At 51.8% G+C, this 27,835-nt stretch overlaps 15 protein-coding genes across 15 annotated transcripts; 9 read left to right on the forward strand and 6 right to left on the reverse strand.

Moving 5' to 3' along the window:
• Positions 1 to 422: 422 nt before the first annotated feature.
• BCR38DRAFT_515989 (PLC-like phosphodiesterase) lies at positions 423 to 1,976 on the forward strand (the record flags this gene model as incomplete). The annotated part of the gene is made up of 4 exons (XM_040865089.1): positions 423 to 683; positions 751 to 930; positions 989 to 1,093; positions 1,149 to 1,976. The coding sequence occupies 4 exons, from the start codon at positions 423 to 425 to the stop codon at positions 1,611 to 1,613; spliced, it is 1,011 nt and encodes a 336-aa protein (XP_040714686.1). The 3' UTR covers positions 1,614 to 1,976.
• A 998-nt stretch (positions 1,977 to 2,974) lies between these two features.
• BCR38DRAFT_410000 (uncharacterized protein) lies at positions 2,975 to 3,550 on the reverse strand (the record flags this gene model as incomplete). Its single annotated transcript, XM_040858414.1, has 1 exon — positions 2,975 to 3,550. The coding sequence occupies one exon, from the start codon at positions 3,548 to 3,550 to the stop codon at positions 2,975 to 2,977; it is 576 nt and encodes a 191-aa protein (XP_040714687.1).
• Positions 3,551 to 4,909: 1,359 nt separating this feature from the next.
• On the forward strand, positions 4,910 to 5,302 carry BCR38DRAFT_485803 (putative transthyretin-like protein; the record flags this gene model as incomplete). The annotated part of the gene is made up of 1 exon (XM_040863939.1): positions 4,910 to 5,302. The coding sequence occupies one exon, from the start codon at positions 4,910 to 4,912 to the stop codon at positions 5,300 to 5,302; it is 393 nt and encodes a 130-aa protein (XP_040714688.1).
• Positions 5,303 to 7,630: 2,328 nt separating this feature from the next.
• On the forward strand, positions 7,631 to 8,557 carry BCR38DRAFT_344715 (Translin; the record flags this gene model as incomplete). Its single annotated transcript, XM_040856126.1, has 4 exons — positions 7,631 to 7,808; positions 7,864 to 7,963; positions 8,013 to 8,158; positions 8,232 to 8,557. 4 exons carry the CDS (start codon positions 7,631 to 7,633, stop codon positions 8,555 to 8,557), a joined length of 750 nt encoding a protein of 249 aa, XP_040714689.1.
• A 629-nt stretch (positions 8,558 to 9,186) lies between these two features.
• BCR38DRAFT_458282 (GPI biosynthesis protein family Pig-F) lies at positions 9,187 to 10,011 on the forward strand (the record flags this gene model as incomplete). The annotated part of the gene is made up of 2 exons (XM_040862143.1): positions 9,187 to 9,540; positions 9,616 to 10,011. 2 exons carry the CDS (start codon positions 9,187 to 9,189, stop codon positions 10,009 to 10,011), a joined length of 750 nt encoding a protein of 249 aa, XP_040714690.1.
• Positions 10,012 to 10,634: 623 nt separating this feature from the next.
• On the reverse strand, positions 10,635 to 11,269 carry BCR38DRAFT_410004 (uncharacterized protein; the record flags this gene model as incomplete). Its single annotated transcript, XM_040858415.1, has 2 exons — positions 10,635 to 10,983; positions 11,106 to 11,269. The coding sequence occupies 2 exons, from the start codon at positions 11,267 to 11,269 to the stop codon at positions 10,635 to 10,637; spliced, it is 513 nt and encodes a 170-aa protein (XP_040714691.1).
• Positions 11,270 to 12,092: 823 nt separating this feature from the next.
• On the reverse strand, positions 12,093 to 13,265 carry BCR38DRAFT_345336 (geranylgeranyl pyrophosphate synthase-like protein; the record flags this gene model as incomplete). The annotated part of the gene is made up of 1 exon (XM_040856176.1): positions 12,093 to 13,265. One exon carries the CDS (start codon positions 13,263 to 13,265, stop codon positions 12,093 to 12,095), a length of 1,173 nt encoding a protein of 390 aa, XP_040714692.1.
• Positions 13,266 to 14,767: 1,502 nt separating this feature from the next.
• BCR38DRAFT_458284 (cell division control protein 14) lies at positions 14,768 to 15,760 on the forward strand (the record flags this gene model as incomplete). Its single annotated transcript, XM_040862144.1, has 2 exons — positions 14,768 to 15,208; positions 15,278 to 15,760. The coding sequence occupies 2 exons, from the start codon at positions 14,768 to 14,770 to the stop codon at positions 15,758 to 15,760; spliced, it is 924 nt and encodes a 307-aa protein (XP_040714693.1).
• A 213-nt stretch (positions 15,761 to 15,973) lies between these two features.
• On the reverse strand, positions 15,974 to 17,627 carry BCR38DRAFT_219792 (uncharacterized protein). The gene is made up of 2 exons (XM_040854238.1): positions 17,270 to 17,627; positions 15,974 to 17,220 (listed from the first exon to the last, which is right to left on the reverse strand). Exons 1-2 carry the CDS (start codon positions 17,526 to 17,528, stop codon positions 16,187 to 16,189), a joined length of 1,293 nt encoding a protein of 430 aa, XP_040714694.1. The 5' UTR covers positions 17,529 to 17,627; the 3' UTR covers positions 15,974 to 16,186.
• A 539-nt stretch (positions 17,628 to 18,166) lies between these two features.
• BCR38DRAFT_435724 (hydrolase) lies at positions 18,167 to 19,579 on the reverse strand. The gene is made up of 2 exons (XM_040860399.1): positions 19,345 to 19,579; positions 18,167 to 19,125 (listed from the first exon to the last, which is right to left on the reverse strand). The coding sequence occupies exon 2, from the start codon at positions 19,087 to 19,089 to the stop codon at positions 18,433 to 18,435; it is 657 nt and encodes a 218-aa protein (XP_040714695.1). The 5' UTR covers positions 19,090 to 19,125; positions 19,345 to 19,579; the 3' UTR covers positions 18,167 to 18,432.
• BCR38DRAFT_219856 (uncharacterized protein) lies at positions 19,507 to 20,845 on the reverse strand. Its single transcript, XM_040854239.1, has one exon. The coding sequence runs from the start codon at positions 20,485 to 20,487 to the stop codon at positions 19,723 to 19,725; it is 765 nt and encodes a 254-aa protein (XP_040714696.1). The 5' UTR covers positions 20,488 to 20,845; the 3' UTR covers positions 19,507 to 19,722.
• A 674-nt stretch (positions 20,846 to 21,519) lies between these two features.
• On the forward strand, positions 21,520 to 22,373 carry BCR38DRAFT_219897 (uncharacterized protein). Its single transcript, XM_040854240.1, has 2 exons — positions 21,520 to 21,915; positions 21,972 to 22,373. Exons 1-2 carry the CDS (start codon positions 21,595 to 21,597, stop codon positions 22,251 to 22,253), a joined length of 603 nt encoding a protein of 200 aa, XP_040714697.1. The 5' UTR covers positions 21,520 to 21,594; the 3' UTR covers positions 22,254 to 22,373.
• A 707-nt stretch (positions 22,374 to 23,080) lies between these two features.
• On the forward strand, positions 23,081 to 23,893 carry BCR38DRAFT_410008 (uncharacterized protein; the record flags this gene model as incomplete). The annotated part of the gene is made up of 1 exon (XM_040858416.1): positions 23,081 to 23,893. One exon carries the CDS (start codon positions 23,081 to 23,083, stop codon positions 23,891 to 23,893), a length of 813 nt encoding a protein of 270 aa, XP_040714698.1.
• Positions 23,894 to 24,847: 954 nt separating this feature from the next.
• Positions 24,848 to 26,519, forward strand: BCR38DRAFT_393657 (amidohydrolase family protein). The gene is made up of 2 exons (XM_040857602.1): positions 24,848 to 25,627; positions 25,690 to 26,519. Exons 1-2 carry the CDS (start codon positions 24,991 to 24,993, stop codon positions 26,088 to 26,090), a joined length of 1,038 nt encoding a protein of 345 aa, XP_040714699.1. The 5' UTR covers positions 24,848 to 24,990; the 3' UTR covers positions 26,091 to 26,519.
• Positions 26,520 to 26,632: 113 nt separating this feature from the next.
• Positions 26,633 to 27,783, forward strand: BCR38DRAFT_219934 (uncharacterized protein). Its single transcript, XM_040854241.1, has 2 exons — positions 26,633 to 27,610; positions 27,672 to 27,783. The coding sequence occupies exon 1, from the start codon at positions 26,851 to 26,853 to the stop codon at positions 27,298 to 27,300; it is 450 nt and encodes a 149-aa protein (XP_040714700.1). The 5' UTR covers positions 26,633 to 26,850; the 3' UTR covers positions 27,301 to 27,610; positions 27,672 to 27,783.
• The last annotated feature ends 52 nt before the right edge of the window (positions 27,784 to 27,835 follow it).

Below are 27,835 nucleotides of genomic sequence, written 5' to 3' on the forward strand. Positions count from 1 at the left end.
GGGGCCAGAGTGGGAATAAGATGGTTCTTAAGTACGCCGTGTACCCACTTCAGGCCACGACCTCTTCGGCAGGTGATGACCTCCCGCGATTGTTACTCATGAATGTCGTTTCTTCCTAATTTCATAGCTCGTATTTCCAAGTGCATCGTCCATATAAACACGCACCAGTTGCAGCTGTACCTGTGCCTGCACTCCTGTTCAACGAGAAACCATCGTCATCCCGTATCGCCCCTAGCATGAGGTCCGAGGAACTGACGCCAATGCTCGAGTGGGAGAGCAAGCCAACTGATGGCCCGCCTGGTGAGTAGCATCCATCGCACGCATTTGATTTGAGCTGCGCTCTCCCGGCGCCTCCGTTACGGCATCCGGCACTGAAAGCACCGACTCGTGAGGTTCGTGTAACGGGCTTAGCCCGGCGCACAATGCTTCGGCCACTCACGGTTGTCCGGCCTAACGTTGTAACAGGCGCGCCGTTCGCTGCGGTCCTGTTGGAAGCCGATACAGACCGAGATGTCTCCCCAGCAGTCAGACGCAGACTCCCGCAGACCATCGCCCACCGCGGTTACAAGGCCGTGTTTCCCGAGAACACCTTGGTGGCATTCCGGAGCGCCATCGAGATCGGTGCCCACGCCATCGAGACGGACCTGCATATGTCCAAAGATGGCGTTGTGGTGCTTTGCCATGTTAGTCTATTCATCATCTTCAGTTAGTGCTTCTTTGTGGATGTCATTGTGCTGACACCAATGGAAGGACAGCTCGTTGAAACGGTGCTTTGGCATAGACGCTAAAATTGCCGATTGCGAGTGGCGTTATCTGAGCACGCTGCGGACCTTACGTGAGCCCCGGCAACCAATACCGCGGTTGGTAGATTTGCTTGAGTACCTGGCGCAACCAGGCCTAGAGAATATTTGGGTTCTGCTTGATGTAAAAGTCAGTCTCACAGTCAAGATCAGTTTTGGGAGGTATCACTGACATGCTGCAATTGCAGCGAGACGATGACGGTAGCGAGCTCTTGAGTGGTGTAGCAGCTGCCTGTGCTTCTGTCCCAACAAAGCGGGCATGGAGCGAGAGACTAGTCATGGGCTGCTGGACCGTAAATGCCCCCGAATCCCCTTTTTGAGTCCACATGAAAACTCATCAACGCCTAGGCGGACTACGTGAGCCTCTGCTTGAGACATCTCCCCGGGTTCCCGTTCACTTACATCGGCTGGTCACTCACCTACGCCCGAGAACTGCTCCCTGTGCCGAATATGAACTTCAACATGTTGCAGTATAGCCTCGTAGGGCCATGCGGCACTCGCTTCCTGAAAGACGTAAGGAAAGCGGGCCGGCTGGTTTTCGTCTGGACCGTCAATGACGAGGCATGGATGGAATGGAGTATTCGAAAAGGCCTGGACGGCGTCATTACAGATGACCCGAAGCTCTTCCTGGAGGTTTGCAAGCGCCGGGACAACGAAGACGACAGTACACGGTCGCAGATGAGGCTCTCCCTTCTGGCGAGGCAGGCTGTTGAGATTGCGGCTTTCCAGGTTTTCTCCGCCTTGCTCGCTCTGTATATGTTAACTGCGGTAGGGACACCGAGGAAACATGCCCAAAAGGCACTTCAAAGATAAATGGGGAGATGAAGGGAGATGCAGGGGTCGGTCAACGTTGACTGGGTATATATCGGGCATAGAAGCCATGAGACATGCTGTGAGACATGACTTCAGGGCTCGCAAATAGAGTATGTGTAGATCCAGCCAACTGAAGGCTCTTACAGAAGGAAACCAGGTCGATGATATAGATAAGTAGAACAATGGGGCAGCAAGAGACTCAAAGTGCTTTATGAAGCGGTTTCTGTTTCGCCATGCTTAAATGCCTCACAATCAGATTACTATCAGCTTAGTAGAGATTTGCGAAATGGGTCAACCAGCTCATTACCGCGAGGGCAGCTCCAAGCAGCAAACAGCAAGGTACGGCACTCGTAATAGGAAGGCATGCTCGTATTTCGAGCTGCAGTGTGCAATAATAGTTCCAGAAACTACTCAACTCTGATCATCCAGGTTATAGGCTAATATACATCCAGATTACCTGACCATATATGTACGCTTGTGGGTTTTCGAAGAAATGTTCTCGCAAGTTTCATATTATATATGTATGAACATATTGCGTAGTTGAAGTTTCCACACCTTATTGACTTGGAATATGTTCAGTGTAACCTGACAGATATCTGTAGTGACTGTTGAACCTATGAGCACTGTGCTATACCGCGCCTGCCTATGATCGCCCGTATCTTCCCACCATCCTTTACTCCCCTCCGCCTATACATGGAACATCTCAAACCGAGAGCCAAGTGGGCTGAGTAGTAACCGTGATTGTTTTGACTTGCGTCATCGGTATAAACTCATCAACTCCCGCTTCAAGGGTCTTCATGCGAGCGTCTAGGACCCAAAGCCACTTGTTAACCGCCGTCCGCAATTTCTCTTCGTCCATCGGGCCTCCAACGCGGGCTCCTCTTTGCCTATCAGCCTTGGGAATAAGATCTTGCAGCGCCTTTTGGGCCTTCCTCGCAGTCCCTCTTAGTTTGTTGACGAAAGTCAGCCTCGCGGCACGCTCGATGGACTTCGCCCTACACCTTCAGCTGCGCATCAAGTTCCGGTAACGCAGGTGTTTTCCACCATTTGTAGTGCTTCTTCCCCTATTTATTGGTTCCATTGATAACTTTTGGCTTGTCATCTTGTATGGTGCTCGATATCGTTTCCAGGGTGTTGCATATCATCAGACACCCTTGGATTGTGTCGACCTCGGTCTTTGTGGTCTGTTTTAACGAATTTCCTGACCGGTTGATAATATTGTCTCGGCTGCCATGGGGTGAGTTTGTCTTTGGTGGTTTGAGTAGCTGACCGAAGCATTTCGCCAGTACCTAAGCCTTGACGCATTATAGCTATGCTCGAGCGCTTCGTTTTATGCCTCAAGATAGCGCATTGGAGATTCATCAGAAGACAGAAAAATTGTTGAGTTGCACAGATGATGGGGTCTTCGACCAGGACCCCAATACGTGATGTATGAATGGTAAACAGGACGAAGAGTCTTCTAGAGGACATGGCGAGTTGGCGGTTTTATCGGCGAAAGCTCTGTACGGGACGATTAAGGAACCAGTATAAGGTTTTGCTGCGGCGACTACGGCGTCTTTGGTTATCTTCATCTTATTCTTGACGGTGTTGGCGGCTGTATCAGGAATGCCTTTGTCCTTGCTTTCGCTGTTTGCCGCCGTCTCGGTGGCCTCCTCATCTTGCTGGATGTTGATCTCCGTCTTCGACTTGGCATTTTCGGCAACAATTTTCTGACGATATTTTTTCTTGCCTCCGGTGGCCATCGTCTGCGTTGGGAATGGCGACTGGAGCATGTCATTATCTTCGCCAGAAGCATACTTGGATTCGGATCCAGACTCCCCCCAGACTGAGAAGACTGCATCCTCGGGTGAACTTTCAGTCTCTACTTGTGGGGATATGGGATTCAGCTCCGAGAGCTCATAGAAGACCCTAATTGAAATTCTCCTCATATTGGTCATACGGAGGTAAACTTGGTCCAACGCTTGTCAGAGAATAACGTTGAAAGTGACTTTTCCAACTAAGCGACAATGCTGGCCATTCCTTGTTGCATTACGGTAACAATCATCTTCTTGCTTGCTTGTTGTGTGTTTTGCGATATGATTTCTTTGTCTTGTCTTGGTTTTTTCATTCCAATGATGTAAATATGTACATGTGGCTAACTGATCTCTGCAAAGTGAATAATAGAGTAAACACTAGACCCAGGTGGAACAATCAGGCTATGTCTAATTTAATATACTCGAGTACCGAGCTGCCCTGCATTTTTTCACATCTGTGATACTGTCAATCTTGTTATACAATCGGTCGTTTCTGTGTTGAACGAAAGAGTTGGTTTGGGGTAGTGCTATACGAGATTAGTTGAGCAGACTGAGCAGACTGAGCAGACTGAAACGACTGACTGAAACCTGGTATCAGCTATTATTGTATTGTTGGATCTCTAGAAGTTCTTCAGTAATTATGTGTTGTTGAATTGAATGATTTTCCTGAATTTGGTGTGCACCTGAGTTCTGCTCTAGATTGTAAGACAGGAAATCGCCTTCATTCTTCAGGAGAAGAACATATCTCAATTATTATAGAGGGCTCTCGGTGATAGAACCCGAATCGAGCTTATAGCTGATCGCGTCGTGGACGTATCTAGGTTGTCCGCCACCCTGTATTTCGCTAAGATATATTAGCTAATCGAAGAATCCCAGTGTACCAGAAGTCTAGTCAATCTGCTTCAGAAAGCTGAACCGTTACCAGACACGATATTGGGCGATCATATATGTCTGGAACAGCTAGTTCTAAATTTATCACAACTGTCAACCATTGATGGCAGGGTAACTCCCGGGCTGGCTCAGCCTAGTGGGCCCATTGAAAATCCCCCAAGGCGGGGTTCACCTCATGTCGTGACGGCCAGCGTCGGAAGCTGATTGAAAGTCTGTTAGCTGCGCTTGTCTCTCAACGGTTCTGTAGGACTCGAGCGAATCCATTCATGTCGAGAACCGGGAAACGGGAGGCGCAGTCTTGAAACTCAGCGATCCCATTGTTCCCATATAAAGTGCCGGGGATCTCATGTGCTGACGCCTCCAACCGTCAAGGTCCCCGCTCTAAGGAAAGAGCTCAGTCACTTCAGTGCTGCTGCCAACAGAGCTTCTTCAAATTCACCAGTTCTTCCCAGATTTCTGCCTAACTCAGACGGACTCGATCAATTGTGCCTCGTGAGTTCTGCACTTGCCTTCCTGCTCAAGAAATCGTATCTGCCATCCCTCAATCTCTTGATCCATCAACCGGAAATCATCCACAAATAACCCGCAGCCCGACCTCACCCCACCACCAAAATGACCACAGAGAAGGACCTCATTTCGTGCCATATCCTCGACACCAGCGTCGGCAAGCCGGCCCGCGGCGTGCGCGTCAAGCTCGAAGGAGGCCACGCCCCGCTCAAGACGTTCGAGTCGCAGACGGACGATGACGGCCGCATCAAGGCCTGGCTGCCCTACAGCAGCTCCAACGCCTCGGGCGACGTCCCCACCTACTCGCTCGACGATGTGCTGAGCGAGGTCGAGACTACGTCCACTTGGACCCTGCGCTTCGACACGGGCGCCTACTTTGGCGAGGGCAAGACCTTCTTCCCTGAGGTCGTCGTCACGTTCTCCGTCCAGAAGGGACAGCATTACCATGTGCCGCTGCTGTTGTCGCCTTACAGCTATTCTACATATAGGGGGAGCTAGGTTGACAGGGAAACAAGGGTTTTCCGGGATGGAGGATTGGGTTAGTGGTTTGGGAAGGGGCGTTGGAGAGCGATTTATCGTAGCAGGAGAAGAAAAGCGAATATTTCGCGTATGGAAAAAGTCATTAACTGCCGCGTATAGTGCAAAATCTACCAAATACCTTGTGGCACAACATCATATGTACAGTTTGATGACAACGACGCCAGCCTCACATTCTCGAGTTAGATTTGGCTGGCAAGGCGACTGCTTCCAATTCTTCCAGCCTGCCTGAATTATCAAGCTACACATTTGGGCTCTTGGGCCTGCATGAAATGTGAATATGGGTGGCCTTAGCTTGAGCTTGATAGAGAAGCAGTCTGTATCTGCGGTGCCCCGCTGCGATAGATTATATCGAGAGGAACAATCTAGCTCCAACTTGGATATGATGTTTGACGAGGCCTGGTTGAGATCAAAGGTCACCTGCCGGAAGATATTCGATAACTTTCAAACCAGTGTGCAGGTCAGTATCCGTAGCCGATCTATAGTGATGGGTCATATTGCGGGTAGCAACACGCTCGGGAATGCACTGTAGAATTGACAACGCATAACTGCTGGAGCGGCTGGTTTCCGTAAATAGGTTGTTATAAACCCTGTTTCTTAGCCTTGATATCCATGGACGTCCATCTTGTAGGGCTGTGCCCGAGAAGCTGCCCACCATATGTGGCGTAGCATTTGACAGCATTTGACCGAGTAAGAACAACGAGCTGAACCATGACCAAGTATGGTGAACAGTGAACCACACTCAGGTCGAATGTGGTCAATATCGAACTCGTACCCACCTGCCATCCTTTTCGTCAAATATCATTTACATAATTTCTTGACGTTCCATGGCAACATAGAGCTCCGCAAGCAGGTAGTGTCAAGGTATGAATGATATCAAGTGGCTTGTGGATTGTTTCAGCGCCAAGAACCTCAACACCACCGCGATGGTATGTCTGGGAACCACATTTTCGAGACGCATAGCATGTAGTTTAGTACATTTCCAATGCACAAGTCGGCAACTATCCGTCCGGAATGTATACATCCGACCATTGGCCGTTGTGCCATGACTTCTGTACAACTCATGGAGAGGAGCTATTGGTTTGGGCTCAATACTGCCTTCGTCATGATCTTTTGCCCCCGGCTGCCCAAGGTGGAGAGCACTGGATAGTCGAATCTTCAGCATCCAACTGATTGCCAGGCCACATAGAGGCTGCACAAACAGACTGTACCGCTATGGCCCTGAAGGTAGTGTGAAAGGGAACGATGAAGACATGGATCGTCTAAGTGGTGGGGGTTGTCCAATGTAAATTTTATTATCAACCAATAGTATTGCCTGGCTTTGGCTGGCGCAACTGCTGCCTGCTCGTAACCCCACCAAACCACCCACTTATTCACCTACCGCCCAATTCTGCCGGCAAACCACAATCAGCCACACCGCCTTGCCAACTACTACTTAAGCAGGTTCCCTCTGCCCGGGGTTTACTTGATTTTCTTTTCTTCTTTAGCTCTTCTTTGCCTTTTGGCTTAGGTATGTGCCACAGCCACAGTTCTCCTTACTATTGGGACTTGTGCTAACCCCTCGACAGATCAAGTGTAGTATCGTGAGTGCCTCCCGTGGCCTTTTACACTCCAAATCATCAACTAACCTTGTCCGCAGTGTTCTTTTCAGTTTAATCTCTGAAAGAGTTCTATGGAACTCAATCGTGATTATTCCAATTTTTTCCTTCGGGAGTGTATCCTCTGTGCTTGCACATGATCACACCCACCGTGTCCCTGGTATTACACTGCCTCCAGGTGATGCGAATGGTTATTTTCATTGCAATCTTCAGCCTGTCTGGGGATGTGAAGAAGAAAACTCCGCTATTGTGAATCTTGAAATTTGTGAGGTGATCCAGCAAGCTAGGTCAGCAGATGTGGAGATGCTGTGTTTCCATCAAAGAGAATTCACCTCGATGCATTGAACATGCGTGAAATTGCAATGACTGATTTTGACGCTACTGTAGATATACGTGCATAATTAAGACATGTTCAAAAGCCTCTGGGACAACAGGATTGAGAAGTTTAAAGGCTCCCCCAGTCGATCGCGGCTTTGGAGCTATGAAAGGCATCCTTAGGTCGTAAAAACATAATGTAGCCAGCGTAATACAACATGCCTTATTGACGATCATAAGTGCAATAAAACTGAGGCAGAGTGAGAATGCCCAAAAGTAGTTGCCGTCCTACTAGAAAATTTCTGCTGCCACCGCCAAACCATCCCGTCTTCTGCTCCAACTCCAACTCCAGCTTACATACGGAGCAACAGCAAAGATGGCGATCAACGACTCCACAACCATTGACCCCTCCATCATCGACTACCTGCGCGTCAATGCCGAGCAGGAGATACAGGTCAGCGAAAAGCTCCAACAGTTCGTGACGACGTTGAACCGTCACGTCTCGGCCGCCCAAGGGTTTCTGAGCCGCATCCATTCGACACCCGCTGCCAAGTGTAGGCTTCTACTGTGACCTTCTCCAAACGGAATATGAACTAACAGTACCTGCAGTCCCACTCTTGCTGAAGCAAGTCGAGGAGAATGCCATCAGGCCTTCGACCGAGACGGTCAAAGAGCTAGCTGCATTTGCTTCCAACTACCCGTACTATAAGTAGGCGCTACTTCAACTGTTGGAATTACTTGAGGCTGACCGACTCCAGGTACAACAACCGATGGACTCGAGGCATCCAGGGAATCATCAACACCATTCTTCTCACGGCATGGCTTGGCGGCATGGGCACTGACTCTCGCCCTGGCGAGCTTGGTCGACTGCTCACCCTTGAGGAGGTCGGCCAGATTTTACAAGGTTTGTTATTACAGGCCCTCTCGATTCCGTCTACGAAGTATAACTTGACCGGTCTTGCTAAAATCCATCCCAGTCCCTGTCAACCTGAAGGACCGCGACGCGTTCCACATCACCATCGAGGAGTACGTCTTATCGCTGACGGACATAACCGAGGAGCTCAGCCGTCTCTCCATGAATTCGGTCACCATGGGCGACATCGAGCTCACGGTGCGCATCAGCGGTTTTATCAAGGACCTGTTTTCGGGATTCCAACTGCTTAACCTGAAAAACGACATCCTGCGACGCAAGGTCGACGCCGTCAAGTATCATGTAAAGAAGGTCGAGGATGTCATTTATGATCTATCCCTGCGAGGCTTGATCCCTAAGCCGGACTCCACGACCATGGATACGGATGCTTGATGTGGTGGTCACGAAGGACTCACGAGTTCGGGTACGAGTTATTGCTACATGCAGATTCTATGCGAGCGTTGAGGGATTCATGCGCACCTCCCGAGATGCAGCTGGTGGAACGGACGAGTCCTGAGTTTATGATCGCCAACAACGTGGTCCTGATCCTGAGTGCTTATGGTCCCTTGACCGGCCAACTGGGCCAGTCATATCCATATTTAAGGTCGAGTTCTGAAAAGAGCAGCAGCTACGAGGATACCTAGGTAACTGGACCTAACGTCATCCATTGAGGCTGAAAAAGAAGATGCCAATACCTCCCTTATGGTGGCCCCCACACTCCTTCACTGCAAATTTAGCGCCAACAGGAGTCTAACGTAGAGCTGAAATATCGGTGCCTAGTTGGGACTCTTTTCACTGCCAAATCCAGTCACATCGGCGAGCACGTGCGAAACTGCAAGTCTAGCAGATGGTGCTTTATCGTTATCGCCATTTGGTAACAGCCTTAGCCAACTGCCAATGAGTGTCATTCAAATACGTACCCGCTACGTTAACCGATCTCAATAGCTCTAGTTTCCCGACCCAAGAGTGACCTATTCCATTGCCACCGATCATCCTGCCAACTTCGGCTCCGTCCTCTCGAAATGCCTCTCGTAGACCCCGTAACCATGTCCCCGCCTGCGGGCAACGCGAAGACAAAGGACTTGGGGCTGCCCACGCAAGCAATTCCAACAATTCCGACGCCCCTGGCCCAGGGCGTCCGCCATGTCCATCCGATACTACTCCTATCCTTCTTTCTCGTCCGGTTCAATGCCCTGGTCTCCGATCCTGTATCGACAATGTGGACGTCTCTACCTGTAGTCGTAGCCATACAAAGCACATACGCCATTGTCTGCCTCCCGGCGGCCGGGTCCCAGACAGCCAAGCCCGCGAAGAAGCTTCGGCCGGGCGAGAAGAAGTCGGCTTCGTCGGATGGGACGGTGCCGAATGTCGCAGTCGTACGTATCATATCCAGTCCATCTGTCCATATCCTACGAGAAAGAATTCTAGCTAACCAATGGCCATTGTGCTAGACTACCGTCGTAGCACTGGTCCTCACCACCCTCGCGACCTCAGTCCTGCACACCTTCTTCGTCCTCTTTGGCGCCCCCCTCCTGACTCACCTACCGCATACGTCACTTTGCTCGCTATACCTGTCGCTTCTGGGCTTGTTCCCGCTGTTCTATACCCACGGCGTCTCGAATAAGGAGTGGCTGGAGATTCTCGGCGCGAGGGCGCCCTTCGATGAGGCGTTTGGGGGATTGATGGGAGGTTGTGTCGGAGCTTGGGTTGGCGCGGTGCCGATTCCGCTCGATTGGGATCGCGAGTGGCAGAAGTGGCCTGTTACGATATTGTGTGGTGTGTTTGGGGGATATGTGCTGGGGAAGTTGGTTGGAGGGACGGTGGCGTTTGGGAGGAGGTTTGGTTGAGGTTGAGGAGCGGGGGCTGTAGGTGTATTGACGGATGGAAGTCGATGCCCGAATACTACTTGTGATTCTATGGGATGATCGCCCGTCGAGGTACTCACTTTATTCTGTTCATTAATTCATGTGGAGTGACACCGAGGCTGACAGCATCTACTTACAGCATGGGCCGCCCACCTATTACTGGTCATGGTAGGACGTATTATACCACGCCTATCGGAAGGATGATAAGGGTGGTAAACGATGTACCGTCTAATCATGACCTCAAGATTTTCCACCTTGATCGTCACAGTAATTGAAGCACATCAAACTCAAGAAGCAAAGCCTCAAAAGGTGGCAGATCAGAGTGTATGCATTCCTATTTCATGGCTTCCTAGAAACCATACCACAAGGTGGCGGATCGACGTGTGCGTGGTCCTATTCCATATGATTTCCTAAAACCCTCAGCAAAATATGACTTCGCAAATGCAATGCGAAAGAAAAGAATCATATCCACGGAAATGCCACGTCAATCAACCCCTGTCTGTCAAATAAGTATCCCTATCCCCCAACCAGCTTGAATTCCTCCATGGCCAACATGTGTGTGCGTTTCCATTTGAGGCTGGATAGGGTGGAAGAGTTTGTATCATTCAGATAGCGAACGGGGCATAGTGGATAGGATCGTGCTCTTTCTCAATCTCGTCGTTCACCTCCGATTCTTGCTTCTCGACCTTAGCGCCGCCGGCGGCCTTCTTCTTCTTTTTGCCAAGGACAGGACCAGGAGTGAGCGCAGCTGACATCTTGCGTCGCTTCTTCAAGGTCTCAGCGAGGTCCGATTCATCGTCGTCATCCACGCTGTTGTCAAAAGAAGCAGCCTTTCTCTTTCTGCCGCCCGAGGACTTCTTGGGGACAGGCTCGGTGACGACCTGGGGGCTGTTGCCGTCCTTCGCCTTTTGTTCGTCGCGGAATTCCTTAAGAATCTTCATTGACCAGCGGAGACTGTGAGGACGGGTTGGGTTAGTTGACGAAGTTGGAGGTTACGATGAAGAGGTCGATGAGATGTGGAGGGCAGGAATAAAGGAGACGTGGAGCGATGGATGGAAGGAACGGGTTTGGTTTACGTGATGGCCTTCCGTGTGAACTCATTGGGGCCGACATAGCCCCAGTCGATCATCTGGCTCTCGACCTTGGCCCAGGGGACCTTGACTTTCAGATGCCTGTCCATGTTGGCGATCAGGATCGCGAAGATGAGATCGCGATCAGCCTTGTCCGTCCACTTGGGCATGGTGATGGTGTTGCCAGGTTACTCGAGATGAGATAAGTGACTTGGGACGGTCAAGTATGCGGTGCGCCGAAACGACCAGGAAGTTGTGGGTGGGCTGGAGGCTGAATATGAATAGAGGGTCGGTGGGTAGAAAGATGGGAAACTCCACATAAGCAGAGGAGAAGAAATCCAGTCCCTTGAATATTTACAAGGAAGGAAGGAGTGATAGTATCAAAGTGACGGGACCTCGTGTGTCTGGCCGACAGAGTTCACGATGAAGCGGGTCTCTCGTCGACTGTTGGCAGTCGATAATACTAGACGTAGGGAACGAACTGGGCATTAGAAAAACCAGCCAGGAGTGCAGGAAAATGTTCCTTAGTCACAAACAAGATCCCTTCAAGTGCAAGCACCACAATCTGGACTCAATGCATGGGGAGTTGAAAGCGGCACTGAATAACGGAAGATGTGAAGTTGGTAGACAGCAAGCAGGCAAAAGGATTCTAACGCTTTGCCAACAACCTTCACAGGCATAGGACAGTACTGGACAGCCACAAAGCATAGAGATGAGCAATGACGCAAAGATGAGAAAAGCATCATATGAGTCTTCTCACATGAGGTATATTATGTGACTATAGTCAATACGCCAGCCGAGGCCAGCCATTGTACGTTCAAAGAAGCAATGTAAGAATCCTCTAATGCCAAGATGTCATCATCGCCGTGAAAAAGGGTATCCTGGCGAGCCACGTCCGATCTTACACGGTATATATCAACCATTGATACGTGTGCGCCTTTTTCGATTACAGATCCCAGTTACAGAACCGCTCCACAAATACCTTGACAACAGTTACGGAGATACAACCATCTTGTCCAGTATTTTATGGATTCCCTGGTTCTTGCCCTTGCCGTCGTCTATCTCATCAGCAGTCCTCCTTGCCCTCTCAATGAGAACCGCGAGGACCTGTCGTGTATACTCGAAGCTGCCGGTGCCATTCATGTACTTGACGGCATAGCGCTTAACCTCATCCTCCGTCGTCTTCTGCTTAAGAATGTTGAGGAGCTGCAGGTTGTTGGGGTCGGACCGTATGCTGTGTATGATGGGGAACGAGAACTTGCCCTCGGTCAGGTCCTCGCATAGCCCCTTATTCTGGGTCATTTCCACCGACGATAGGTTCATGTAGTCGTCCCTTATTTGGTACACCAGCCCCATCAGGTTGACCAGCTCCACGCAGTCAATCAATGACCGCGACTCGGCTTGCATCAGCTTGATGCCGATCCGGAAGAGCCCGCCCGTCTTGTTGCCCACCATTTCAAGGTAATCCTCTTCCGTGGGGCAGGTCAGGGTGTCCCGCCAGAAGAGGTCCATGCCTTGCCCGCGGTGGAGGTTCAAGAGCTCTTCCATGTAAATGTTGACCACTTTGGGGTTCTTGAGCTTCTGAAGCTCTTGCAGAGCACAGAAGTAGACGTAATTGGCCGAGTTGATGGTTTGCGCCGTACCAAAAATGCTGTGCGCCACAGGTAATCCTCGTCGTAGCACCGAGTTGTCCTCAACGTCATCGACGAGCAGGGAAGCCGTATGCAGCATTCCCACCACCTTTGTAATGATGTCCAAGCTGTCCTCGGGGACTTCAAGCCATGTATTGAAGGATGCGATCAACTGTGCACGGAAGTCTTTGCCCGGGTGTGCCATCAAGTAGTCATATGGGCCCCATAGTACCTTTTCCTTCTGTTCGGTCCATGTCTTCTTCGCGACGAAGTTGAAATCCGCGGTCGCATATCGCGAGGGATCTGGAGGGGCGGACGCTTGCATGATATTCGGAAAAGAGGGGACCTGGGTCGCGGAGGGGTTGTGACGATGATGTCTGACCCGTTCGTTCTGTCCTAGCCAGTCGGACTCGGGAACAGGTCGTAGGACGGACTTGGAGGGCCGATGTGGGACGATGTGGCCGGTGGAAGAAGTTCTCGGTGGTATCGCGTTGGGAGAAGGGAAGGTAATGGGACTATTGGCGTTGTTGAGCATGGCGGTCCCTGACGGCTCCTGGCCGGAGCGTTTCGACTGGATCATGCGGGTAACCGTGGACATTCGATCTATTAGACTCGCCAGGACTTGCAGGCCCTGCCTGGGTCACGCCGCACACCAGAGTTCCTGCGGGGAGCAGGTGGCGTTGTTGACCTTACCAGCAGGGTTCAAGCTCCCAGAATAAGCCGACTGTAGGACTTGGGTCAGCCTGCTTGCTTGCTTGTGAAGCTGCAGGGGAGCCAACAATCTTGTCGCCTGTTTCTGATGGGGTTATACAAATCCCGAGTTATGCGAGCGCAGTTGGCTGTGTGCGGGACGTAGCCGTCACGATTTGACCGAGGAGCTTGGCTGTTGGAGGGCACTGCGGGGGCAATTGACATACTTCGGCTTGCAAGCTTCGAGTTCAGAATCTAGCCAGCGTACTGTGAATTTGTATGTGATGAACGAAGCAAGTCACACAAGAATGCCGCTGAAAGTTCTACTCAAGAACTGTTGTGATAATTAAAAAAAAACTCTTGTGGAAGTCAGGAGGTTAGCGTAGCAGCATGGCAGATCTCAAGCGCCCGACTGAATGGCGATTCAAGTCTGGAACCGATCGGCACTTCTGCTTTCTGGGGCTCGATAATTGACCTGGCGCCGTCCTAACTACTGGACGGAAGCGGGTACCCATAACAACCTGGGCACACTAGTATGCCATCTTGAAAGCGGTTCTAGAAGCCATTCGGCGGCCAGGCCTCAATGTTCCAATCGGCCTCTCCACAGCTTCGGAGCTATTGATAGCTTTCGACCATGTTATATATCTTTGGTCAGGTTCAGATGCGGTCGCCTTGGCATGTGTGTTGATGACCACTTGCAGTCTGAGGCTATTGAACCTCGCTCTGCTATCGCAAGCTAATAGTTCATCTCAACAATGAGCTCATTCAGAAAGGTTTAGATGGAATAACGCTCACACCTTGTGAGATGCGCAATACACACATGGCGCGAAAATATTGAAGTCAAAGCTCCCAGCGTCCAATTCTCCCAATGTCCGCCCCGCGTTTCAGATCATTAGCATTCCTTATCGTTATCGGAGCTCCAGCTCGGGACGCTTGGGCCCGTGCTTCCAGCCAGGGAGCATCCAAGCTCCGTTGCTGTGGTTGCTGTGTTGACTGCCGCGATTGTGACATACAACTGGAGAGCCCTGCAAGGTCCAGGGTGTCGTATGAACTAAAGAAGCACCAGTTGGTTTGCGCTCAAATCCACTGATTCCTCTTCCCTTCTCCAGGTGCCATCCCACACCCTTCGCCGTTAATTGATGCCCTCCTACCCTTTTCCTTCGTGCTTCTGTATCAAAAGTTCAGCCATCGTCGTTGCCCGCCCCAATCCGTCTTTCCGGAGTTTCCCACCAGTTGACACCTTCTAACTGTCTTGCGACACCCCAACAACAAACAATAGTTGCTGGCGCATTCTCTGTATAATACCGCCATAGAACAATTCGCCCGCGCGACACATCATACATCACAATGGAGAACTTGCTCTCCATGGCCTTCGACAACCTTTCGTCGTATGACGGCCCCAAGGTCCGCAAGGGTCTGCGCCAGGTCGAAGGGCTGCTCGCCAACATCTGCTTGTCGCGGAAACAGCAACCGAAGCAGAAGGATAAGGATAAGGACAAGGACCCGTTCAGAGACGAGGACGACGACTCCGCTTCGCAACAGCCGGCGTCACCCAAAAACCTCGCCGAGCTGTCAGAGGACCCGGCCTTCTACGAGTTCTTCAAGCTGCAGGAGGGCTTCGAGTGGAACGTGGCGCTGCGGCTAGTCAACACGCTGGACCGGCTGCTGGCTAAAGGGAGCGATGGCCAGAACGACTTGTTGATCATGAACTCGTTGGACTTGATCCAGGGCGTGTTGCTGTTGCATCCGCCGAGCAAGACGCTCTTCTCGCGCGAGATGTACATGAATGTATGTTTCTGGCGCATTGGCTCTGATTCCCTCACACCACCAGACTTGCTGACACAATGCCACTCGCAGCTCCTTCTCGACCTCTTAGAGCCCGATTTCTGCCCCGCAATCCAATCCGCCACCCTCCTGACGCTCGTCGTAGCGCTCATCGACACCCCGCAAAACACGCGCACGTTCGAGAATCTCGACGGCCTGCTGACGGTAACCTCCCTCTTCAAGTCGCGTTCCACGAGTCGTGAAGTCAAACTCAAGCTCGTCGAATTCCTGTACTTCTATCTCATGCCCGAGGTACCCTCGATCCCGAGCGCCACGCCCCGCGGCAACGTACCGGCGCTGTTGCAGCGCAGCCCTAGTAAGCTAGCCAAGGCATTCTCAACGATGAGTGGGCCTAATGGGGAGAGGCGCGACAGCAGATCGCGGGCCGATAGCGACGGCGCCGAGACGCGCAGCCAGGAAGAGAAGCAGGGCCTGTTGGGTCGCCATCTGAATAGTGTTGAGGAGTTGGTCAAGGACCTGCGGCAGAGCACGCCGTTTGGTGGTGTGGTGTGCTAGCTCCGGGGGAAGCGGGAAGCTTCTCCTACGGGGACAGAACGATATTAGGTTGCCCTGTCACTTGTTTGAGTGCTCGCCTCCAAAGCGCATTTCCGATTTTCTTCATGTTTTCAGGCGTTATTGAGAAGCATCGCGGCACAGTTTTTTACGGCAAAATTGCATAGCACAGCATTAGCCAGGGGTTTACTTACCCTTCACGCCGCAGACTAGGCAAGGGCATCGGCTAACGGGGTTAGGGGCCAAAGGCGTTGGTTCGTTTTCTTCAGGCAAGGCGAAAGGATGGAGGGTATCATATATAATTCGTGTGTCTGTCTGTACATGTGTTCGCTCACTTGGTTTTACGGGCATCTGAGTCCATTAAAGCGGGCTATAGGAAAATATACCTCAATTCTGCAATCAAGAATCTTGAAAATCTCCCAGTGTGACTTAACGCGGATCCGGTGAAAACCTGCCCGGTGACGACGGGCCCCTCTCGTCCGGACTCAGCGGCGACGGGCTCCTCCCTGGCGGAACCCACAGCTCGAACGGCCCCTGCTCTTGCTCCAACACCGGCGTAACTGTCGCAGTAGGCGTCCGCACTCCTTCATCTCTCTCAGCACCAGTCACCTCCGCATCCAGCTCTACGGCACTCATGATGTCGCCCGGCCCTTGAGGACATATGGGCACACCGCGATCGAGCACGCTCGGCGTCTCGCGCTGTGTGTACTCCTGCTCCGTGCACGTGTACGGTCCGGGAATGGCGTCCGGGCCGAAGTACTCGTATACAAGCCCATTCTGGTGGGGTCCGCCGACCCGGGAGGGCCCGCTGGTTTCGGACATGATCTCCTCCGCATTGGGGCCTGGGCTCTGGATTCGACTGCGGTAGGTGGGGGTGCGGGCTTCGGCGGTGCGGGCTTCGTGGCGCCGATGTTGGCAGAACCACGCCAGGGCTCCGATGACGGCTGCGGCGGCGATGGCGACGCCGGCTCCAATACCGGCTTTGGCGCCTTGTGAGAGCTCGTGGCTAACGGTGACGTTGCCGGGTAGGCCTGTGCAAACCCCCTGACCAGCGTCATTGGTCGTGCATGCTTGTCCGTTGGTACAGCATCCTACTCCGGTGGCGCAGGAAAACATGTTGGTACTTGAGCAGCCGTTATATGTGGGTACCAATGTCGGCTTTGACGTCCCTGGGGCGACACAGCCACCAGTGACACAGTCTTCGCCATAAAGACAGCAGTGGGCGCCTATCGATGACGGGCACTTGAAAGCAGTGCTTGCACATGACCGTGGACAGCAGCCCAAATAGCCACTTGTCCTTGTAACTTCCTCGACGAAAGATGACGCTGTTCCCGAGGGCGTAATCAAGCTCGTGATGGTGGTCGTGGCGTTGCATGAGATACTATTTCCAGCACATACTTGGCCGCAATTTGACTCAAATTGGCAGCAGCTTACAGCCCATGAGCTATTGAAAAGGCAGTCAACTCTTGTGTTAGCAGTTTTCTAAGCCCCGGCAGGAGCCCGGACACTTACACTGGGTGTTGGGACAGCAATGGCCCATGCCCAGCTCGCCCAGTTCGGCACACAAATGATGACCAGCCTCGCAGCCGCTTTGTCGTCGCTCTAGCTGGCGGGCAGGCTGTGCTCCAAAATGATACCGCGTAGTGAAGCCCACACCGGGCTCATCGAAAAGTGCCGCATCGCCAAATGCAGCGAAGCCTGCATCCGCGATCCCAGAGACAATATGAAGCGATAGTAGAATCAACGCCGCGGAAGCTCGACTCAACGCCATCTTGGGCGGTCAGCGTCAGGCGACGAGCCTCACAGGCCAGGTGGTGAAGCACACATACGACCGCGCGAGATATCTACTAGAAAAATTCAAACGATGCGTGCGACGGAAGATTGTAGCTTGGCCAATATCAAAAGATGGATTAGGTCGCAAGTTCTTCAACAAAACACCGCAAAATGTGGAAGTAGCCTGTCGCAGTCATCAGGACGGCCACCTGAGCTGCGGTGCATCGGACCGCAATTGATAATACTGCGCCAACCAACTGCTGTGTGTAGCTGCAGGGTGGCACCTCGCATCCCGTGCGCCGCGTGGCCACTGATTTATCACCTGGTAAGCTGGCAGGATCCAATGGAGGGGGTAATAGATTGGCCGCTTGGCGTGGCATAAGGCGTGCCCAATGGCAAAGATTGTAGGCATGGTAATGGATGATTTACACCTCTACCAGCTCTCTGAATGTTAGTGCTGTACTTCCACCACACTTACAAAGAAATATGGGCGGGGCGAGTACGGCACTATCATTCAGAGGTGTAAGCTTGTCTGCAGATGCGATTCCCGTCGAGGAAGGTGGTGCAGTCTCAGTTAGGATAAATAGGCGAGCCAAAAGCTGACAGTTATATATTGAGACCAGGGTCTCATATTGAACTTTGGGAAAAATTGATATGCTCGCTCTGCAATGCCCTGTTGACCAAACCGCGGTTTGCTCCGTATAGATTTACGTGCATGGTTCCTATTGAATCATCGTTGCTATCTGGCCTTCTTCAATAGTACATGTGCTTGTGCTTGTGCCGGATAGTTCTCACTTGGGTTCGGTTAATATTTGTTTGGTGTTCACCCATAGGTACGCTCTGTCGAGAATTTGAGAGACAGTGGAGTGATAACATACATAAGTGAAGTTGCCTTGGGTGTATCAGGAGACTGGAGACATGTTGGCAAATGCAGTTTCCTCATCCCACCACTTTCGGAAGAGAGCCATTCTTTCCGTTCTCTCCTTGGCCAGCTCTCGTCCAACATCTGTTTTCATCATGCCCTCGAGTCTGAGAAGCTTCTGTTCAAAGTGTTCGACTGTCTCGTCCATGGGTCTATTAGACCTAGCGCCGCCAAAAGTGAATGCCCGGCCAATGCCTACACCACCGATGGCATCGAGACGGTCGGCGTCTTGAACAACGGCCAGCTCAGGATGAGCTTTGATGAGCTCCTGTACTCGCATCGGATTCTTGATCTCGCTCGAGTAGCTCACGCCGAGACAGACTGTTTGGACTTTCTGGGCAAGTTGCTCATCAGCACCCAGTGACACCAAAAGCTTAAAGACCATGGTTGACGCGTCTTCATCTGGCTTCAGATATTTCTTGTCGCCAACGTCGTGGAGAAGAGCACTTAAGACGACAACTTGGGAGTCTAAAGCCGGCGTTGTAGGTGAGCGAGAATGGATATACCGGGCTATTCCTAAGACCCGCTGTATGTGCGCAAAATCATGCGAACCATCGTACTTTGCCATAAAGTCCTTGACGTATGCCGTGACGGAGCGAACGAGCTTCTCGTCGATACTGGAGTCGACAGCTGCCATGATGGATGCTCTTTCAGTCGCGCCAAGTTGTGCCCACTAGGCGATGCCATTAGCAAGCACGATAAGCGCATAGGACAACTTTAGTGGAGAATGGAGTCGGCCAAAGGGCGTAATAGGAGACATAAGCGCCAGAATACGTAGTAACCTATAGAGAGTTACAACGAGCGAACAACGCCTCCTACAACGACCATCCCCTGGGAATACTAGAGATGAATGTAACTTCCGAAAACTTGCGATCATATCAATATTACGTACCAAATGCGTTGTCGGACCTCATCCAGTCGGCATGCACCTCAACGTGCATGTGGGGACTAATGGAGCGACGTTCGGTGACACCCTTCAACCCTGTCAATACAGTCATGCAACGGAGCTCAAGAGGAGAATAGAAGGGAAACTGAGTGTCGTTCACGTGACATCAGCATGTATTTCAGCTGTCGTATGCCAAGAGCAATTCGTCTACTTAGCTTCAGTACCCAAAGCTCAGATCAGGTCTCTGTATGTACTTTTGACTGGAGACTGATCTGATAGCTTGTACAAAAAAGCAATAATTTGGCTCAATCAAGTGATAGTCACAGGAAGGGGATTGAGGACATGGTGCACAGTGTTGTGGTAGTTATTTTGGATAGTTGTAAATTAGACGGCTGCGTGGGCAGTCTGAATCACGAATACCTTGAAGCTTGATAGTGTAACTTCCTCGCATATACTAACCCGTCGATCATAACCTGTGGGTAGGAGCCTGGCTGTAAAGCTACAAAGGACTGACGGCGCATGGCATGGCTCTCTTGGAGCTTCCACATCAGTTTTGTCTACAACAAATAACTCTGACTCGCGAAAAGCATGTAGAAGATCGTTCAACAGGAAACCCATACCGGCTTTGATTGTATCACCCTCAGTGAGACCATCATGTCCAACCAAGCGGCGCACGCTATCTTCGATACCGTTAGCAATTTCGGTCAAGGTCTGGCCAGGCTTGATGTTCTTCTGGGCCCATTGGCGAACTTGACGGTGCGTCTCAGCGGCTTGGCGGTAGTCGCTAAGCCATTCAGTGCTCAGGTTGTCGAAATGTCGCTTCTCCTCTATGGTGGTACGGTAGCGGTTCTCGTTAACATATTCGACTTCTTCGCCCTTCGGGAACAGTTGGGAAATCAAGACACTCGGAGGGTCGGTCTGGGCACTAGGGCCCTTCCTTTTCTTCTTGGGCTTTCGCTTCTTATTCTTGTTCTTCTTCTTGGTCGCTCCTTCCTCAGCGCCTGGCGCAGCGGCCTCATCGCCATCATCGTCGGAATCTTCGCCTCCCGGGGGTTCTTCTGCATTGCCACCATTCGCAGCGGCCTTTCCACTGACTCCGTTGAAGCCATTGGTGCCGTTGACTGTGTACACGATCGGATTTGGTTGCATATAAATGAAAAAGAATGATCAAACCTACTACTAAGCTTCTTGGGCTCGTCGACCGGAGCTTGAGCAGCCATCTTTGGTACTTGTGTGAATTTGCGGGGAAACATCCATCTCGATTTTAGCCCCAATAAGAGTCAAATAAGTTCATCTTCGGCCTAAGCCAGATATTAGTTAATATAAGAACCAAATATTACTAATTATCGGAACACCAACACCAACACCAACAATTCCAATACGATCAAGCACATATAATCACTTCACTGATCTGAACGCTAAAATCAGCATGGACTCCCCGAACATGTCCCCAGAACCCCATAATCCTGGAGGCGCGCAATCACTAGAGCGCCCCGCATAGCTGACAACTACGCAATCAAAAACTATGCCTATGCGAACCCGCTAGGCCTAACCAAGAGGGTGACTCTGTAATATGTACTTCGTCTGCCTTTTGTAACCTTGAGAACAGTAGCTTTGCTTTCTAACTCGAGAATCGCCTCACTGTCAGATGTTGGTGCAGGTTGTGTGCCAGGGAAGGTCTGACTCGCTTTGAGTTCAGTCTCCGATAATTATCCGATCGCTCGGCTGCGTCTCGGCACACAGATCCACTCCACTCCGACTTACACTATTTTAAGAGCCTGCCGCAAAGACGAGGTCCCGCTCTGGTAAACGCGGTTCGGAGCCTGGAATTCCAAGTGGGTTTTGCCGGCAGGCGATCGGCGGCCAATGCTGTGTTCCGTTGCAGAATGGACTTTCAGAGTGGATGTGAAGTGCGCCTGTCACCACACAGGTGAGATCGAAAACCAAGATTCTGTCCAGGGCGGTGTAATGTCTAGAACACTCTAAGCAGGGGTCCAATTTGTGTGCGGCAATGCCAGGGACGCACCTTCTCTCCCATCACACGCAGTGCCAAGCTCAAGTCATGTGACTATTCGAGCGAAGCTGACCATCTACCATCTAGAGGCGAGGACGATATGGAAGGGATGTCCCATGTCGGTGCGTTTCTGCTAAATATTCGTGTTCCCACACCACCAATGTAGTCGACTTGTCGGACTTGTCGGGGTTTTCTCAGCTCTACTACTTACTCTGCAGCACTCACTTTCACAATGCTGAACGATGTTGCTCACCTACTTACCCGCCGAAGCTAGTCTAGTGCATGCATGGAGCCGGTGTTCGCCCCTCATCACTTCATCTCAAGGCATGCTAGACATCCACAACCGGCCGGCAAAATCCTTCCCAAGCACTGAGAGCATCTCGGCTCCATCTGCTCCGCAACGTTCCAGCTTCCAGAATGATTGTAGAAATCAGTATTCTCATCACCAAGAGTGGTTTGACCGACCTCGAGATTCCTTGTATCTCGCCGAGAGACTTCCCTCGTTCTGTGTCACACGACATTCTGCAACACTCGATATCTTTGGGATCCTGCTGGATACTGCGGCATGTTGCCATGCGCTCACTCATCGTCATCTTGAGTCCATACTGACATGTCTAAGTGGGTTTTCATCTACGCAAATTTAGGCTTCTCCGACTCGTCAATGCCCGTTCGCGATTCCACCAAGCGGATTGGATGTTGCGATGGGTACTCGAGTTCTCATGATGGCTTGCATATGCAAATGCGGTCAAGTGCGACTCGCAGAGCTCCCTGCCCTTTCGTCACACTCATCGAAGGATTTGCGAATGCAATCTTCGTTACTACGGAATCGTCGTATCATCGGACGGCGCACCCAGGCTCGCTCAGGCTTGAGCCTCTCGGAGCACTTCAGATGGATCACTGAAGATCGACTTGCAGTTTTCCTGCAGCCACAGCTCGAAGCCTTGCATCGCCATTGGCTGTGTGCGCATCAATTAAACTTGTGATGGGTGACGGCGGAGAGGCTGGGCAATGGCTGCCGGATGCTGGGTATTGGCCAATCGCCACAGGGATCTAGACGCCGAGTCCTCCCTTTCTGGTCTAGCCCGTCATCTTCCCCGCCAATGCTATGTGATGATGTCTATTTATTGCCCGGAATTTTAGATGGAGCTTCCATGTTTTGTAGGCGAACCAGTCCGATGCCTAACCGCCCGTCGTGCAGCATACTGCGCACCTTCGCAGCACGCCTTTTCGGCATGGCACCTGTGCTCAAGTGATATTGCTCTGTATTGGTGTGCTAAGTCGACCAAACAGAAGCTTGTCCTTCCCAATTGGCCCGCTGCATCCTTGACTAGTGTGCGGATGTCTGCCGGTGAGTTGCTGGCCCACGAGTCTCTGATGACATGGTATGGCCTAGAGATGGGCCAAGGCGGGCCTCACTTGTTGGCCGCAACCATATATAGCAACCAGCCGCTCCCTTCGTCTCTGTCTCTTTCCCTTTTCTCTTCAGCAAGCATTCAATATCAAAAGCTAGATCTTTGGTTTCCCCCTTTCCCCCCTTCTTTCCTCTTTCTTCGTTGTTGATAGAGCTGTGCTCGACTCACAACCTAATACCCAACTAATCAAAAAAATCACAAAAATCAGTTGCTGGTCAACTATACCACCAAAGCTCTAGCTTTTCTTGCTCGAAACGCCTTCTCAACTATCTAAAACCGTCAATATTTCGCAACGGCAACTTTAATATAATCGAAAATGGCCTCCGTTCAACTTTCGTTCTCTCTTCGCGTTTCTTCTGGCGTCAAGTCCGTCCATTTGCTTGGTTCCTGGGACAACTACGTCGGTCAGCTTCCCCTGGCCAAGGACAAGACTTCCTCTAAGTCTGGTTCATGGAAGGGAACTTTCCGCTTCCAAGGCAACCTCGAGGCGGGCCAGCGATACTGGTACTACTACATCATCGATGGCTACCACGTCTCCCACAACCCCTCTGAATCCTCCACCATCGAGCCCACCACGGGCCGCGAGCTAAACATCCTCGACGTTCCCAAGGACAAGTCCTCCAAGTCCAAGTCTCACAGCTCCAGCAAGTCTGCCTCCAAGCACTCTTCCAAGCGTGAGGATATTCCCAAGGGCCGCCCCCTGTCGACCTCGCAGATCAAGGCTCCCAAGCCCGTCAGCCCCAAGGTTGCCCGCCACATCTTGGACGCCGACTACTGCGACGAGGACACCATCGAGGAGCTCACCGCTCGCTTCGGTTCCGCCGGTATTGAAGAGGAGTTCACCACCGATTTCTCTGCTTCCCCCGTCTCATCGGTGGGCTCCGACCTGTCTTACCGCTCCGACAGCTCCTCGCCCAACTCGTCCCTCTCGGGCTACAGCACCCCCGCCTCCGACTGCAGCGCCTGCACGTGCGAGCGTTACGGCATCACGCGCAAGGGTGACCGCGTCAAGATCGACTGCGGCGGTGCCCGCTGCGGCTACTCAGACGAGGAGAGCTCCTGCTCCAGCGACGAGGAAGAGTACGTCTCGCACAGCTCTCGACGCAACGGCATGGTTGTCCGCGCATGATGAATCAGCATTCGCCGGGAGGGTTCCCAACACCACCACACCAAGCAACACACGCCACCTAATAAGAAAGGCCCGAGTCAGAATTGGCCGTTTCATTCATTTACGGGTTAGGTGCGTCCTACCTCGCACTACACTCGTCCTGTTGTTCCATTGCATCAACGCGGGCGAGTTCAAGCTGGTCTTGTCTCAGCTTTGCGTGCCATCACCACCCATCGGGTCGATGCTGCGACCCCCACAACTGTGAGCCCAATTCCAGTCGTGCGATAGTTACACCAGTCCCGAGCGCGAGGCGTCCCCCCTTTCTCACGTAGATGAGAGAGAGCCTCGACCTGCTCGGGAGTCCACAGCCTGCCGTCTTTGAGGATGGCTGCTGGGAATGTCAATTTGTGGCCTTGGACCGGCTTTTGGAAGGTCCAGACCTGCCACTTGTGAAGAGATGAAGATTAGGGATGAGGGCAGCAAAGACAATTATCTGACTGCCGGTATATAGAGGACTATTGAATCTATTCATTGAGTGATCTAAAACTCGTTTTTGGTAAAGGGACTTTGTGATCATGTGATGGCATAATAATAAGACTCAAAGTCAGCGACGGAACTGTGTAGATGTCTAAGCACGCGCAGTTGTTGGCAGAATGGATCGGGAAAACTTGTATTTGGGCGTCAAAATCAAACGTGAAGTCGCTCGACTCCAGAGTGGTGATAAAGTCCTCGCGGCAGGAGCCAAATGTGGACCAATAAAACACTATGCCCCTGACACTATTTGCAGCAGCAACAGGCTTTACCGCCATTTGTCTCACCTTACCAACCACTCTTTCCCACTACGCGCGAGCTCTACAGAACGGGGACAGAGCGAACCTGCTGAACCCCACCGCACCAATGATTGACCATGGTGGGGCCGGACGTCAGAGCGTAGCGGGGTAGCTGCCAGCGGAAGGAGATGAAACCAAGCCAATATTGAAGATCTCAAGTAAATATTTATCTGAAGGGAGCAGAGATTCGATACTGACTTGACTTTCATAACCAATTTTCATCTTTCAAGAAAAGTCGCACCAGTACAGAGGCCCCAGCGGAGATCAGCCACTAAAAGTACAATCATCATGGCGGCCGACTTCCCCATCATCGACTCTCACATTCACCTCTATCCCAAGTCAGAGCTTGATACCTTGGCCTGGTGCAACGCTGATAGCCCGCTAGCCAAGCAGCATTCGCTGGACGAGTACAAGGCGGCGAGTGCGGGCTCTAATATCAAGGGTTTCATCTTCGTCGAGACGGACCGCAAGAACGACCTCGAGGCCGGCGTGAAGGATGGCAGCGGCTGGAAGCATCCGCTCGAGGAAGTGTCGTGGCTGAAGCGCATTGCCCTGGGGCAGCCTCGGGACGGCGAGGGCCATGCCGCCGAGGACGCAGGGCTGTGCGCCGCTTACATTCCCTGGGCGCCGCTGCCGAGCGGACCTGAAGCCATGGAGAAGTACATCGACTTGGTGAAGGAGGAGGCGGGTGAGAGCTTCCGCAAGGTTAGGGGGTTTAGGTACTTGGTACAGGATAAGCCGGACAAGACTATGCTCTCGGATAACTTCATTGAGAGCTTGAAGTTGCTCGGCCGCAGGGGGTTCGTGTTCGACCTTGGTATCAACTTGCATGAGCGGGGTCGGATCCAGCTCGAGGAGGCGGTCGAGATGATTGAGCGAGCCCATGAGGGGGTTCCCGAGGAGGAAAAAGTCACCTTCATCATCAGTGCGTACCGTGCTCATGTTCTCAAAGCTGCCTCATGTCAAGTTACTAACACCCAATAACAGACCACATGTGTAAGCCCGATCTCACCGTCTACAACATCCACATAGACAAGTCCTTCATCGCCTGGCGCACGGCCATCTTCACCCTCAGCAAGGCCAGCAAGACGTACATGAAGCTCTCGGGCGGGTTCCCCGAGATGACGGACGGACTCAAGGCACGAACCCCCGAGGATATCTTTGGCGCCATCAGCCCCTGGCTCAGCATCCTCGTTGCCGCCTTCGGGCCCTCGCGCATCATGTTTGCGAGCGATTGGCCCGTGTGCACCGTCGGCGTCGACGATGCGTGGAATAAGTGGAAGAAGATCGTCGAGAGGTTGTGCTACATGGCGTCGTTTGAGGATGAGGAACAGGGGATGATTTGGAGCGGGACGGCGATGAAGGCTTATGGTATTGAGGAGGCGTGATTAGGTATTTAATGGCCGGAAAAAGAAGGAAGAAGAAAGGGTATTGAAGTACGTATTGATGGAGGAGATACCATAGGGATTCCGATTTTGTCTAATGACATGTGGCGCAAGGTTTCAAGGGAGACTATAGGTTAAGAACTAGATCGCGACTAGAGCCATCATGTTCTTGGTAATATGAGTCGTTCAAGTCTTGCATTCTTCGAGTTTGTCACTGTACACTTGACGAACATGGCTTTGCGATTGATAGCCCTAACTCGTGTACGATAAGCCTGCGGGTTGCACTTCAACTACTTGGGTAAGCTTTATTTCTGGCAATGGCAGGGATAATTCCACCGGGCAACTAACTTTAGAAGTTGCCTGAGAAACTTTCACCAAAAGGTAAGCATCAATGGGTGAAAGGAGGACCTCACATTCTTCTCGAGTAGTTCGGATTGCGTCAAACCGGCGAGCTCTCCGAAAGCCGTGATTGCTCCGGTGCCGGCCGAGGGCACAGTAAGTGGACTTGATATGTTAGGTACAGCTTTCCCCGCATCTGTCTTGCTATATCCACCAGCTAGTGCTGGCTTACACAATCACGCAAGAGGTTTAACTTGAGGTATCTTGGCAGCATACATTCTGCTCCTTTCCCCTTATACCATCTGAAAGTCGCCCAGAAGCATCTGCACTACACTCTATTAACTGCCTTCATACCGGACACACCAACCAGTCCATAGCTTATTTCTACAACAACTAGACACCTACAAGCCCCAATATCCCAACCATGGAGACCCCCGACGCCCCATCCACTCCCTTGATCACAGGCCTCGCACACATAAACCTCACCATCCCCCTTTCCACCCTCCCCCACGCGCACTCCTTCTACGGCCTAACCCTGGGCCTAACCCCCCTCAAGGTTCCCGTCGTCCAAACCCACGAGCTAGCCTGGTTCGCCATCGGGTCTTCGGGGCAGCAGGTCCACATATCGACGCAGAAGCACGAGGGGGACCTCATCTCCCATAATTCAAGCCGGCATCCTTGCTTCAAGATCGGGTCGGCGGAGGCGCTTCTCGAGCTCCAGAGCAGGATTTACGAGCACTTTCAACGGGGCGAGGAGGGGGCTCCGGTTGCGGCGGACAGGCCGGGGGAGAGCTCGGGGGAGAAGGGGAAGGAGTATCCGGGGAGGTTCTTTGCGAGGGATTTTGCGGGGAACCGGTTGGAGTTTTCTTTGTGAGGGGTGGGGGTTGATTGTTGGTATCGAGATATGGAAGGAGCGAGAGGGGAATGAAGGAAGGGGATGGGGTGGTGATGGGAATAAGGGTTGTGGAAGGGGACATGTTAGTAGAAGGATACTTGGGGTTTGGCTTCCATCCTGTCATGGTTCCTCTATTCGTGGGCCTGCAGGTGCGGGAATAGAATGTCGCATCATGTGGACTCAAAGTTGACTGAAGTACACTGCAGTAGCGACAATCAAGAAAACGGGAGACGCAAACGGGAGCAAGTTAACGCCATCTATATAATGTGGAGGTTGAGAATATGCTACAGTAAGGCCGTGCTCGTCATTTTGACCACATCTCACCAAAGTAATCACTAACATGACAATAGTTGGATACGAATCGAGGAGGACCTCAAGTATTACTAACACTTGCAAGCGCCATGAAACACCCGTTTAAGGCACGTGAGAATCACAGATTAATGTCATGAAGTACTTTTTACCTTTGATCGTGTGAATAAATGTCGGCTTTGTAAGGACTGGAAGTAGACATCCA

The sequence above is a fragment of the Pseudomassariella vexata genome (assembly GCF_002105095.1).
Source record: "Pseudomassariella vexata strain CBS 129021 chromosome Unknown BCR38scaffold_8, whole genome shotgun sequence".
NCBI lineage: Eukaryota > Fungi > Ascomycota > Sordariomycetes > Amphisphaeriales > Pseudomassariaceae > Pseudomassariella > Pseudomassariella vexata.